General features: G+C 36.8%; 1 protein-coding gene across 3 annotated transcripts; it reads right to left on the minus strand.

Moving 5' to 3' along the window:
- Nucleotides 1–506: 506 nt before the first annotated feature.
- LOC147285564 (MAP kinase kinase kinase, putative (DUF1644)) lies at nucleotides 507–3,298 on the minus strand. 3 transcript variants are annotated; one of them, XR_015122282.1, is made up of 3 exons: nucleotides 3,109–3,297; nucleotides 861–1,985; nucleotides 507–772 (listed from the first exon to the last, which is right to left on the minus strand). XR_015122282.1 is itself a non-coding variant. In XM_086243345.1 (3 exons), exon 2 carries the CDS (start codon nucleotides 1,933–1,935, stop codon nucleotides 913–915), a length of 1,023 nt encoding a protein of 340 aa, XP_086099471.1. In that variant the 5' UTR covers nucleotides 1,936–1,985; nucleotides 3,076–3,298; the 3' UTR covers nucleotides 507–772; nucleotides 907–912. The 3 variants fall into 3 exon arrangements, 1 of the variants encoding a protein (XP_086099471.1); XR_015122281.1 differs by having other exon boundaries at nucleotides 3,076–3,297; XM_086243345.1 differs by having other exon boundaries at nucleotides 907–1,985; nucleotides 3,076–3,298.
- Nucleotides 3,299–12,225: the final 8,927 nt, after the last annotated feature.

The following is a 12,225-nucleotide window of genomic DNA, read 5'->3' on the forward strand; positions in this document are numbered from 1 at the left end:
ACATATAATTGACTTTTAATGAGCAAAAGTATTAAATTTTGAAATTCATGTACTTATCAAGGGCAAATATTTGATGAAAATTGTGAAAAAAAAAATTGATAAAGTGGATTGAAGTAAGCAACGTCAAAAAGTATGTGGCTTAAAAATTCAAAAGTATATTTGTCTATTAAACTGTCTATGATCGGATCTGTCTATTAAACTGTGTCCTGCAAATTTGCAGTATATTTGGGAGAATAATTCAAATTTGAAATCTTTATCAACAAAGTAAAGAGACCAAAAGAATCAATCATTTCAGACTATTATATTGCACCTTAATTCGAGGGTAAAGTGTAGTGCCTGGTGAATTATAATGCTCGTAAAGCCCCCTAGAAAAGGAACAGTGGTAAGAGATGATTGTTTGGGTTTTTAACAATGGGCTGTTTGACCTTAAAGAACTGTTAACATTTCTAATCGCGTCTGAGCTCTGTTAAAGTAAAGGGACTCAACAGCAGTCCTTCTAATCGAACTCGTAACAAAGCAAGCTTGCGAATTTATTTGAGTTTTTACCAGTACAAAGACGAGGAAATTCAATCAAATTGCAGCAGAAATAAGCAAAAATGTAAAGGGGTTGCCAAATAAATATATAGATCAATTTGAAGTTTTGGGGAAATTACAATTCTTCACTCTCTGCATAACATTTCTCAGCACTACCAAGCAACACTGCTCCACACTCGAAGGAACAGATTCCGGGACAGAAGCAAACGAGCTTCCATTTCATTCTTTTCTATTACACCTGAGTCATAGAACAGAAACGCTTGGTCAGAATTCGATAATCAGGAAGCTACTCAAGGCTGCTAAATACAGAATTGGAGCAAACTTACTGTTCACATCCTAACACAATAACAATTTCACCGATCCCACAAACACCTGCAATCATGGCTGGTTCTGGTTGTCGGGTGTTGTCCGTCGTCGGATGCGCGCACTGCGCCTCCTTGCACCTGAATCACCATCAGAAGAGTCATTATCCCCTTCTCTGGAAGAAGAACCAGTTTCACCATCATAGCTCTCCCCCCAAAGTCTGGTAGCTCTCCTTCTGATACTAAGTTGTGCTCTGGTTCTTGTGGTACCAGACCAACTGCTGCTTCTCGAACTGGACCCAGGACGAAAGACTCGAATTAGAAAGAATACAGTTAGCCAGCCCCCATCATCAATCGGCAAACTGCTGTCATCACCCCTATCCTCCCCCATTGAAGATTGGAGTGTGCTGAGCAGGTCACCAAGGTCCCTCTGTCGCTCCAAACTCCTCCAGCTACGCTGTCTCTCTGGGTCTGCCTCTGATGGTCGTGCTTGTGGGTGCTCCAGTCTTGCATGCTTCCTGAGATCTGCATAGGTTCCAGTAAAATTACATGTCTCACAGGAACAGTTTCTTGATTTTGCATTCATGAAACAACGAGCTGGATCCACAATAATCCAATCTTTTATCTGCCCGCGGCAGAGGGGGCACACAAGCTTTGACAGCTCACAAGATACGAGATTTACGGTGGGGGGCTCTTCCACAGTTCTATCATTTTGCACATCAGTAACTGTTGATTCAGAAGTTCCAGTTGGAGACGACTGCGCATCTGAAACCCGAGTTTCTTCTTGTGGTGGCATAGTTGATGAGGTTTCTTCTGAAAATGACTTGCAGAACTGGTCTAGACAGTTGGAATGGCGGTAGCTTGTGTCACACATGTAAGGCCGGCACCCTTTCTCATAGGATGAACATATGAGAAGAACTGCATTGTGTGGATGTTCCAAGCAAACAGGGCACCTGGCTTCTTCCCATTCTTTCACATTTTCCTCAGTTTCTGAAGAAATTTTGGGTGACGACCGCCTTGTATGACTGGAGCTGCATGGATAAGGAGATGCTCTATACCTATCACGAGACACAGAACGGCCCCTTCTATCCTTGGGCATATTGAGCTCTCTAAGATACTTTGCGCTCTCCCCAAAAGATAGTAGCAGAACTATTGAAACGATAGAAAGATCAAATTAACACGAGCTTTACAGATTACAGAATAGCTTAAAATCAAACCAAGTATGGGCAACAACAACATCTATTACAACAAAAACAATGTCAAATATAAACCCAACAAACAAAAAGAGGCTCAAGTACATCCAATAATTTAAGCCACACATTCACACACACACAATTAAAATGCATATGAACAAACAAGTTTCCAGAAATGTAAAGGCCATGAAAGGATAAATACATTGGAAATATCAAATTACACAATAAATTGGTAAGAAGTACTATGAGTATTGGAGCAACACTTAAAAACAAATGATAATATGCCATGCACAAGCCTTGAGAGTAGTCCTACTTCCTAAACAATGATTCTAAGCACTGCCATTCAATAGAATTATAGAACTGACAATGGAAAGGTCATCAATAATTCAATATATCTCTTCTATTTTGACAATAAGAAATCAAAAACTAAGATTGGGATGCACCTCCCACAATCGTACAACTACAACAATGGAGCTGTTCTTTTTCTTTCACGAAAAAGAGATGTACTTTAACAGCAATAAGGATTGAAACTAAGGATAAGCCTGCATTAACTTGCAAATTTTGCAAGTTGATTACAGATTGAAAACTCAAGTGTGATATTCAACAATTCTTAATCACAGTCCAAATACAGATAGAGACTACTTATTACCAAGAAAAACCACCCACTATTCCTCAATAAAATAATAAATTAAAAGACAAAAACTATCATCCAAAACATGAATATTGAATAATGAAGCAAAGCAAAACCCACTCTCATTTTTCACAATTAAAGGTCATACATACAGAGCAAAACCAATACCAATTTCAAAGCTTTACCAAAAAATTAGAAAACCCAGAAAGCTAAAATCCCCAATTCCATGAATATTGAACTATAACAGCAGCTCAACTTCGAATTCCAAGTCCCAAAACACCGTTCCCCCAACCCCTCGACCTCCAAAAGTCAGATAAAAACTATAACCCCAAACACAGAACCGATACAAGCATCGGAAAGCATTCAGATCCAGCTAAAATCGGACCTCAAATTAGGTAAAGGATAAGAAAAATACCAGATTGAAATTTGAAAAAAAATGAACCCTAACTTGAATTTTGGGAATCAATTGGATTTGACTGGGCAGAGACTCTAGAAGCCCTTATAAAGCAGCAGTTGATTGCTTAGAGAGAGAGAGAGACTGAGAGAGAGCGCTGAAGAAGCAGCTCTTCTAGGGTAACTTTGATTCAGCTACCGAGAGAAAGGAAATTTGAGTGGGTGCCGCGAGGGCATATATATACTATATCATATATTCATATTCATATTCATATACATACATAATGTATCATGTATATATATACATTCACAAGAGTTTTATGTGCTGACGTGGACGACTGCAGTTCGCTCAACTCCTCGTGTTTGTTTTCTGTGTTTTTATTATTTTATGTTATATTTCTATAATTATTTTTGTATGGTTTTCCCTTTCCATTGAATGTTTGAATGATTATTGAAGACGGCGCCGTTTTGTTCTATGCTGAAGCAGACGCTGTTTGGAAGGCCATGATACGCTCTCAGCTGACTACAACAAAATTAATGGGATTTCCTCCATTGGATCCGAAAATCCAACGATCCAATGGCTATAATTCATATGCGCATAGAGAAAATCTCAATTATTTATTATCCCTCTGAATTTATAGGTAGTATATCATTAATGACATGGAAAAATTAAAAAGTAAATGATTATAAAACCCAAATTTGAGCTCTTTATACCTTTAAGACCCTGTGCTTTTTTCTTGTTTCGAAGGAGGTCCAATAACACCTAACCCGGTCCACATTCTAACGTTCCTCTCTTCTCCGTCTTGTTTTCTCCGTCTCTCTCTCTGACCTCACTCTGTCTCACCTCGTTGGCTCAGAGCTCATTGTTGAATGGCTGTGCCGATGCCCTGCAAGATTTGCTCGCAGAGCTTCTTCGCGCTGGCGAAGATGGTCCTGATGCAGGCCTTGGGAATCGAATTGTTTTCGGCGAAGTAGGCTTCGAATCATCAATGGCGTCGATGGGGTTGGTGGTGGACTGGTCATCGAGCACGGTATCCAGGTATCCATCTCTCTCTCTCTCTCTATAGCTTCGATTCTCTATTTCTGTTGTTGATTTACTCGTTTTGATCTGCGATTCAATTTTGCCTTGTTCGATTTCAATCAGATCTGCATCTTGTGCTAAAAATAGGTTTATGGCCATTTCCTTTCAAACTCTGGCCAGGTACTCTCTCACTTAAGATCACTGCCCCTAATGTTGTTGTCCTTGTTATTGACATGGGCTATAGATTTCGATTGGTGCTTACAGGAAAAACTTGAAATAAGTAATAGTCCATAAGGGCCAGATAACTAGTCTTCTCAAAGGTTTGATATTTGGAAACCGTAGCTTCCATTTTCAGTATACCAAGATCTAGGGTTTTGGAATTCACTTTTTCAACTAACTAAATCTTGTTTCTATCATTCTTCTACTATTATTTGAAGCAATTACGCATCCTAATAGGTATTTGGCGATTGCAACCAGTGGAGGCTTGAATCAACAAAGAACTAGGGTACCTTTCTTTACTTTTGTTTCTCTTCTGCAGTATTCTAATCATAATTAGTTCATTGATGTTTTTCTTAGCATGTTGGAGAAGATGTTGGATTCCAGCCAAACTCCAATTCTTAAATTGATGGCATAAGTGAGAGGGTGAAAACGTTAGGCAGTATAATGTAGAGTAGGAGTTTGCCTGGTGTTGATTAAGATATTGATGCTTGGATGTATGAATTTCTAATCATTTTTCTTTCCTTGCATTGGTGAGAACTCTGAAGACACAATGCTTTTATCTTATTTGTTGATATCCATGGTTTTCTATATCTGATATTATAATTAGTGGCAGGTCGGTTGGCTTTGATTCAGTTGATTTTTCACTGGAATTAGATTAGCTGCCTCTTATATTAGGGATCCAGTGAATATATTTTCGGTAATTATCTTGTGCCCTACAATGATCATACTTTTATCTCGTCACATTTGTGCTCCTTGGTTACAGAGTTTTGGTATAAATTTTTTACTTCTGGTGTGGAGCTTACTGCACCTATACCTTTCGCAGATTACAGATTCCATTGTTGTTGCTCGTATACTAAATGCTAGTCTTCTTGTTCCCAAGTTGGACCAGAAGTCTTTCTGGAAGGATGTGAGGTTAGTCATTACTGATATATGTATGCTACCCTCTTATTTGCACTATGGATTTTCGAATTACATTAACCTGTTCAGATGTTATAAGTGTGAACATATAAATGCCTTTACTTGTTAAAAGTTTATATGACAAATCTATTGCTTTTCTTGTGCAGTAACTTTTCAGAGATCTTTGATGTTGATTGGTTTATATCATTTCTATCAAAAGATGTTAAAATTGTCAAGCAGTAGCTTATCATTGACAACCTCAAGTCACTGTCTTGTTTAACTCCTTAGACACCTGAGGTTGTTCTATTAATACTTGAATGTATGCAGCGTTCTAATTCATCTGATAAACTGTTCTATATCCATATGTTCTAATTCATCTTATAATTGTTACTGTTTGTCGGTAACAATATGTAAGTGAGGTTATGATTGTTACTAACAAGCAGTAGCAATATGTAAGTGGGGCTATGACTGTTTTTGACAAGCATATAGAACATGTTACTTGTATTATCTGTTTTTGATAGTGACAATTGTTAAATAGCATTTTTTTGACAGTGGCTATTTTTTTGGCAGTGGCTATTGTTAAAAAAAAAAAAAAAAGACACACGGCAGCTTCAACAAAAAAGAAAAAAAGAAGAAGACACATGACAGCTTCATAAAAAAAAAAAAAAAAGGAGGTATATGGCTGCTTCAGCAAAAAGAAAAAAAGAAGAAGACAAAGATTTTTGTTTAAGTATTTTTGTTTTTTATGGGTTTATGTTAGAAAAATACATAAGATTTGTATATGTATGTTGTTTCTGGGTTTTTTTTTTGGCACAGTAAGAATAGTCATTGTTCGATAGTGGTAATTATTATAATAATTGTCACTGTGACAGTAGCAATTAGGTGATTGTTACTGTGTGATAGTAGCAAATTAACAATCACCTGATTTGTTACTGTGTGACAGTAGCAATCAGGTGATTGTTATTGTGTGACAGTAACAATCAAGTGATTGTTAATATCTGAATTTTGTAATTTTCTATGAATTTTAGTGATTGTTATTGTATGACAGTAACAAGATATATTAGTTATCTTCAACATGTGATTGTTACTGTTAGACAGTAGCAATAGGTGATTGTTACTATCAAACAATAACAATATCTTATTGTCACTGCCAGACAGTAGTAATAAGTGATTGTTACTATCAAACAATGATAATACTTGATTGCCACTGTCCGGCAGTAGCAATAGGTGATTGTTACTATTTGATAGTAACAATTATATTTACTATTAAAACGTAAAAGATTATGGATGCCTTATCTTGATTTTTTGTATTTTATACTGGTTATTATTTAATATGTTTATGAAATGAAAAATACCTAAATTATGAATTTTTTTTTTTGGTAGTTTATGTACCAATTGGTACTGAAATGAGAAAATAAAAAATGAAGGGAAAAAATGACATTTTTTAAAAAATACTGTAGCGCGCTACAGTAACGGCGTCACTGTAGCGCTGTTACTGTAGCACTGGTTTTTTAAAAGTGGGCCGCTACAGTATTTTACTGTAGCGTGTGGGCCGGATGAATAGTAAATTTTAAAAAATGGACTTTAAAAAAAAAAACCCAAAATTAAATTGATGAAGAATTGAATTAAGAAGGAAATTAATTCTCATTGAAGCTGTTTACTAAAGTCTCTAAAATCAATTACTAAAATGCCCTTGTTTTAAATAAATTATTTTATATGCTAGTTAATAATGTGAGGGTATAATGGGAAAACAATAAGGAACTGAATTCCTCAAAAATAAGGAATTAAATTACCAGTTTACCACCTCCTACCCAAGAATACAATCAATATGCCCTTGAAATTAGTCAAAATAGATATTTTAGGATTTGATACATGTAAGCAAAAATAATCTCATTAGTAAATGAATCCCCAAAAAGAAATCTTTATACTTTGATTTAGAGGGGTCAAACGGGCTGGGTAGCCCAAGCACAGCACGACACGAGTAAATGGACCAGGCCAAATCAAAGATTTTAGCCCATCAGGCACGGCACGAGTGTGAGCAGGAAATGAACCCGAATTAGGCATGACTCATTTAACATTGTTTTTTCTATTTTTAGAAAACTTTTCAACCACAATTTTCATGCCAAAAAAAAAAAGTTAATATTTAATTATAAAGAAAAAAAATATCATAAGATTAATTTTCTCACCCTAAGAAAAAAAAAAAAAAAAAAGGCCCATGGGCCGGCCCATTTAAAATATGGTGTGGGCAAGCCTGTTTAAAGCACAGCATGAGTTGGCCCGCGGACCATGCCAAATCTAGGTCTTAACTATATAAGCCGGTCCAAATACGGCATGAAAGTACGATAGATTCAACTTAAATAGCTGAACCGGGCTACCGAATTGAAATGGCTCAACCGATCACCGGCGGTATGGCCAGCTTTGCCACTGACAAGGTCGGTATCAATTCGATGCGGTCGGATGCGGTGGTTATCGGCCTGCTGTAACTCCAACTCTAGTAACTCCAGTCACAGTCATCGGCCTACTGTAACTTCAACTCTGCAAGTCTGACCACTCGGACTCGCCACCATGCGCGACTCATCACCATCGCACCTACTCTCCGGAGCTTCCCGCTGCCAAGTCTGAGGAGGCATTTGAAAAAGGATAAAATGGAGGACATTGAATTATCACAGGATTCCATTCCGCTCCTCAAAAGAGATGTTATTACACAAACACAAACATAGCTGGCGGCTGCCACACTGTGGCAGTGTGGCTGTGGGTCTTCCTACCTAACGCTGCCCCCAATTGTTTCTCATAAGTCAAGTCCTATAATTATATTGTTTCCAAGCATTATCTATGAATAAGTCCTTATGGTGCTGGTGTTTTTAGGCTTAACTCAAGTTTTTTTTTTTTTGTCAACAAGGCTTAACTCAAGTTCCCAAGCAGCCCATATATGCATATCCCATTTGTTCCACTAGTCTAATTCATGTTCAACTTTAAGCCCATCTGGCTATAATCAAACCGTAGAGGTGTCAAACGGGAGAAAAGCTAAAACCCAATAATTAAAAATAGTCATTTAATTATTATTGCAAACATAAAAGTGTAGAAAAAGAAAACCATCCAACTGAAAACCAATTAAATGTTGTTTGAGGGGAGGAGTGTGATAATGACGGGTTAAGCAATTTGGTGCCCGTAACATTTGTTCTTGAATGCAAAGCAACAATCTCGGCCAACTCGACTAAAATCTTTTGCCAAAGATGCTGCATCAATCACACATCTGACTATCTAAGCATGATAAGTGCTTGCTTTTTGGGGGTGGCGGGTGCCGCTGGGAGGTGGCTTTGGCTCTGAGTAGTCACATATATTATAAATTTCCCCTCCTTCTCCTTCCCCTTCACAACCCAGCTCCCTCTGCCTCTCCTCACTTTCTCTCTCATCTCTATCTATCTCTCCTCGCCCCTACCCAGCTCCTAACTAGCCGAAACCCCACATCTCCCCCCGCCCCAACTGCCGCCCTCCCCCCGAAACCCAACCCCCAAAGCCATCGAGATTTGGGCAGAGGACTGCCTTGGTACCAGTTTTTTGCAACCGGGCCGAGTGGTTCAATGGGTTATAGAGCTGGGTTTCCCAATTTTTTTTTTTTTTTTCAAAGTTACGATATAAGTATAACTTTCTAATTGGCATTATTTAAATTTAAAGGAATATTGTTGTTTAACGAATCAAATCACTGGCTATATAAATGTACTCAAATCTTAAATTTTTGGTACACTTGAGGTCAAACCCAGAACCATGAGTGGTTTAGAACACTGTGTAAGGTAATTAATACTAGTATTTCATCAAAAGACAAAGGAGAATATCAATAATTAAAAATAGTCATGTATTTATAAAAGTAAAAGAAAGACAAAGATACATCTAATTGAAAAACCCTAAAAGATAAAATGATAGATTAACTTAATCAAGCTTTTGAAGGAGGCGAGCACAACGTAGTTTGAGGGGAGGAGTGTAGTAATGACGGAAGAGGAATTTGGTGCCGTGACATTTGTTGTTGAGTGCAATGCAACAATCTCGACCAACACGACTAATATCTGTTGCGGCATGAATGACACATCTGAGTATAACGGGCTTTTTGGGGGGGGCTGCCACCGCTTGGAGGCGGTGGCAGTGGCAGTAGACGCGAAGGCAATGTTGTATAATGAAATCGTCTTTATTGTAACGCCTGGTGCCAGCACAGTCGTCTTTAAATTGAATTGCAGCGCAGCAATCATTGAGCCCAACACGCTTGAAATTGTTGGTGTAATGTGCGACTAAAACGCTCCTCAGACATCTAGGTAACAGAATATTCACATCACTCGTACCACGCCATGGGTCCAATGGCCATGCTCCGTCACATTCTGGGTGTTTTGAGGCCGGAACCACTCGTGTTGGCCCCGAAGATTCAGAAAAAAAACCAAGCCACTCCTACGCACAAAATAGGCATCACAACAAACAGTGTAACCCTCTCCTGTATCATTCTTTGATTCCGATGCATAAAACCCTTCATGTCCGATAAATATTAGGAAAAGATGGAGACTCAGGTCGACTTTGTCAATACTCGGCGACTCTCAGCTTTATTTTCTTTAACTTTATATAGATTTCTGGCGTGTTTACTAATTCTTAATTTGATTAAGAGTAATTGAATTGATAAGAAATTGGATTGAGGATAAATTAAATTTTCATTAAAATTGTTTATTAAACTATATGAAATTAGAGTAGGAATTATATCATGTAGATATTTGGGCCTGGGCCTGGGCCTGATTTTTTTTTTTTTTTTTCTTGCCCTCTGATTTGGCTTTTAAATTTTTAATCAAGTATTTTTCGACCAAATGAATTTCATGTCCGATAAATATTAGGAAAAAATAATACTTATCTAGGGTTTATATATCAATCACAAGGTAATTGAGAACAAATAGATTTTCTCTATATAATTATATAGTTGTATTTTTTTTTATGTAAGAAAAATGCAAGTTATTTAACAAAAAATTTTAAAACTCAAATGGATAACTTAATATAGAATTTTATTTTATTTTTATCAACTCATCAAAAACCTTTAATAAATACATGGCGTTTGACTGCCTTAGGTTTCAAGCTTGGCAGTATCAGTTTCCCAATTTACATCATGAGAACACCAAAAAGAATACTTACCTAGAATTTGATGAGGAGTCTCTTTATTTATTTAGTTATCAAAGTCGAGTTTGATATGTTTACAACCTCACGTACATTTGGATTTGTGTTATCATCTGTGCAGTTGTGGAAGGGTAGGGCACATCATATTTTGTTTTTGAATCTTTGTTTATCTTCTTGGGATTATAGTGCAACTAAATATTTATTATTATTTATTTAAATTAGGCCCCAGAGTGACCTAAGTATTGTCCTCCACTCCTCCTCTTATAAAATTGTAGGCTTAGCCAAACTTGTGAGAGAAGGTGGTAACAACTAACAAGTGTAGCATGCAAGATAGGTGAAGGAGCAACCTGACTAAGATGTGACTGATTGAGTGGGAGTAACAACAAGTGTAAATGTACACTTTACTGTAGTGTGTGTTGTGCTTTTTTGTTTTTTTTAATCAGTGTTATGTGTAAAACCATTGTACTATTGTAGTGGAGACAATTATACACAATTAGGAGCAATTTTGGGTAGTTTGGGACTTGGCATCTGCAAGAAATAAGTCAAACGAAACACATTTTTCTATGGTTGTATTTTAGTTTATGTATGAAAAATGCAAGTTGTTTAATTAAAATTTTTAAAACTTAAATGGATGATTATATTTGTATCAACTCTTCCAACTTTTTTTTTTGGGTTAACTTAAAAAATTATATAATCGTTCAACTCATGGATTCAAAAAGATAAGTTCCTAAAGAATGTTTGAGTTGTTTCGTTAAATAATATGATTCCAGTAATTACATTTCATCTTGTTGTTTTGTCAAATACTATATTTTCATCGACCACCAATATTTAATTAGTTATGTTTCCTCTAGTCCTCTACTCCTCCATATACGTGCCTAACCTTTCATAAATGCATGGTGTTTGGGAAAAAACTTGAATATCTCCATATATTTTAGTGATGTTGCATTTTTTGAAGCGAAATAGAGACAAGAGATGAGAGAAAGAGAGTAAGAGAAGGGAGAAAGCCAATAAGAGAGAGAGGCATGTCATGTGGTATCATATGAGGGGATATGTAAGTTCTTTTCTGGTGTTTGACCCCTTTAGGTTTGGCACTATCAGATTCCCAAGTGAATGCGACAAGGACTTGCCTATCAGTTTTTCCATTTGTTAGCACACACACAATGACACAAACAGGCTATGCTCCAAAAACTCATATCACAAACAGACAAACTCCATATCCTGCAGGCAAAACCACCAATGCGTCTCTCTCTTCTCATCACGACTACCGCTCTCCACCACAACCAGACGACACGCCACCACCGCTCGCTAGCTAAACCACATAGATCCGGGATTCTCGATCTCAGTCAAGTAGCACGACCAGTGTAAGAGTGGCCCATTTGGAAGTAAATTTTGGTTGACTGAATGGAGTCAAGGCCCAAAAATGACCCAAAATGTGGCCCAACATATGGTCGGTCAAGGCTCATTTCGAACCGAGCAGATCGACATTTTTGGTAAAAATGACCACCGGTTTATCAAACTTCCAGTCACGATCCCGGTCGGATTAGCTAAATCTCATATACGGACATATCTATTTTTTTATCAGTTCAACATTATCAATTTTTTCATTGAAACTTTGAAATTCATGTGAACCGATTAAATTCAAACATGTTTTGATTTAATTGAAGGTTAAAAACAAAAACAAAAACAAAAGAAAAAATTTAATTGAAGGATATGATAAGTTTTTTTTTTTAAGAAAAGTTTATGTGTATTTATTAGGTCTATTATTTAAACTAACTAAGCATTATTACATCTATTAGTGTGATTAGACAATAAAGAGACAAGCAGAGAATCTCAATCTTGAGAAAAATAGTCAATTAACACATTAACTATCATATTGTCAAATTTATTCTAACTTAG

The sequence above is a fragment of the Dryas octopetala genome, chromosome 5 (genome assembly GCF_963921425.1).
Source record: "Dryas octopetala chromosome 5, drDryOcto1.1, whole genome shotgun sequence".
Classification (NCBI taxonomy): domain Eukaryota; kingdom Viridiplantae; phylum Streptophyta; class Magnoliopsida; order Rosales; family Rosaceae; genus Dryas; species Dryas octopetala.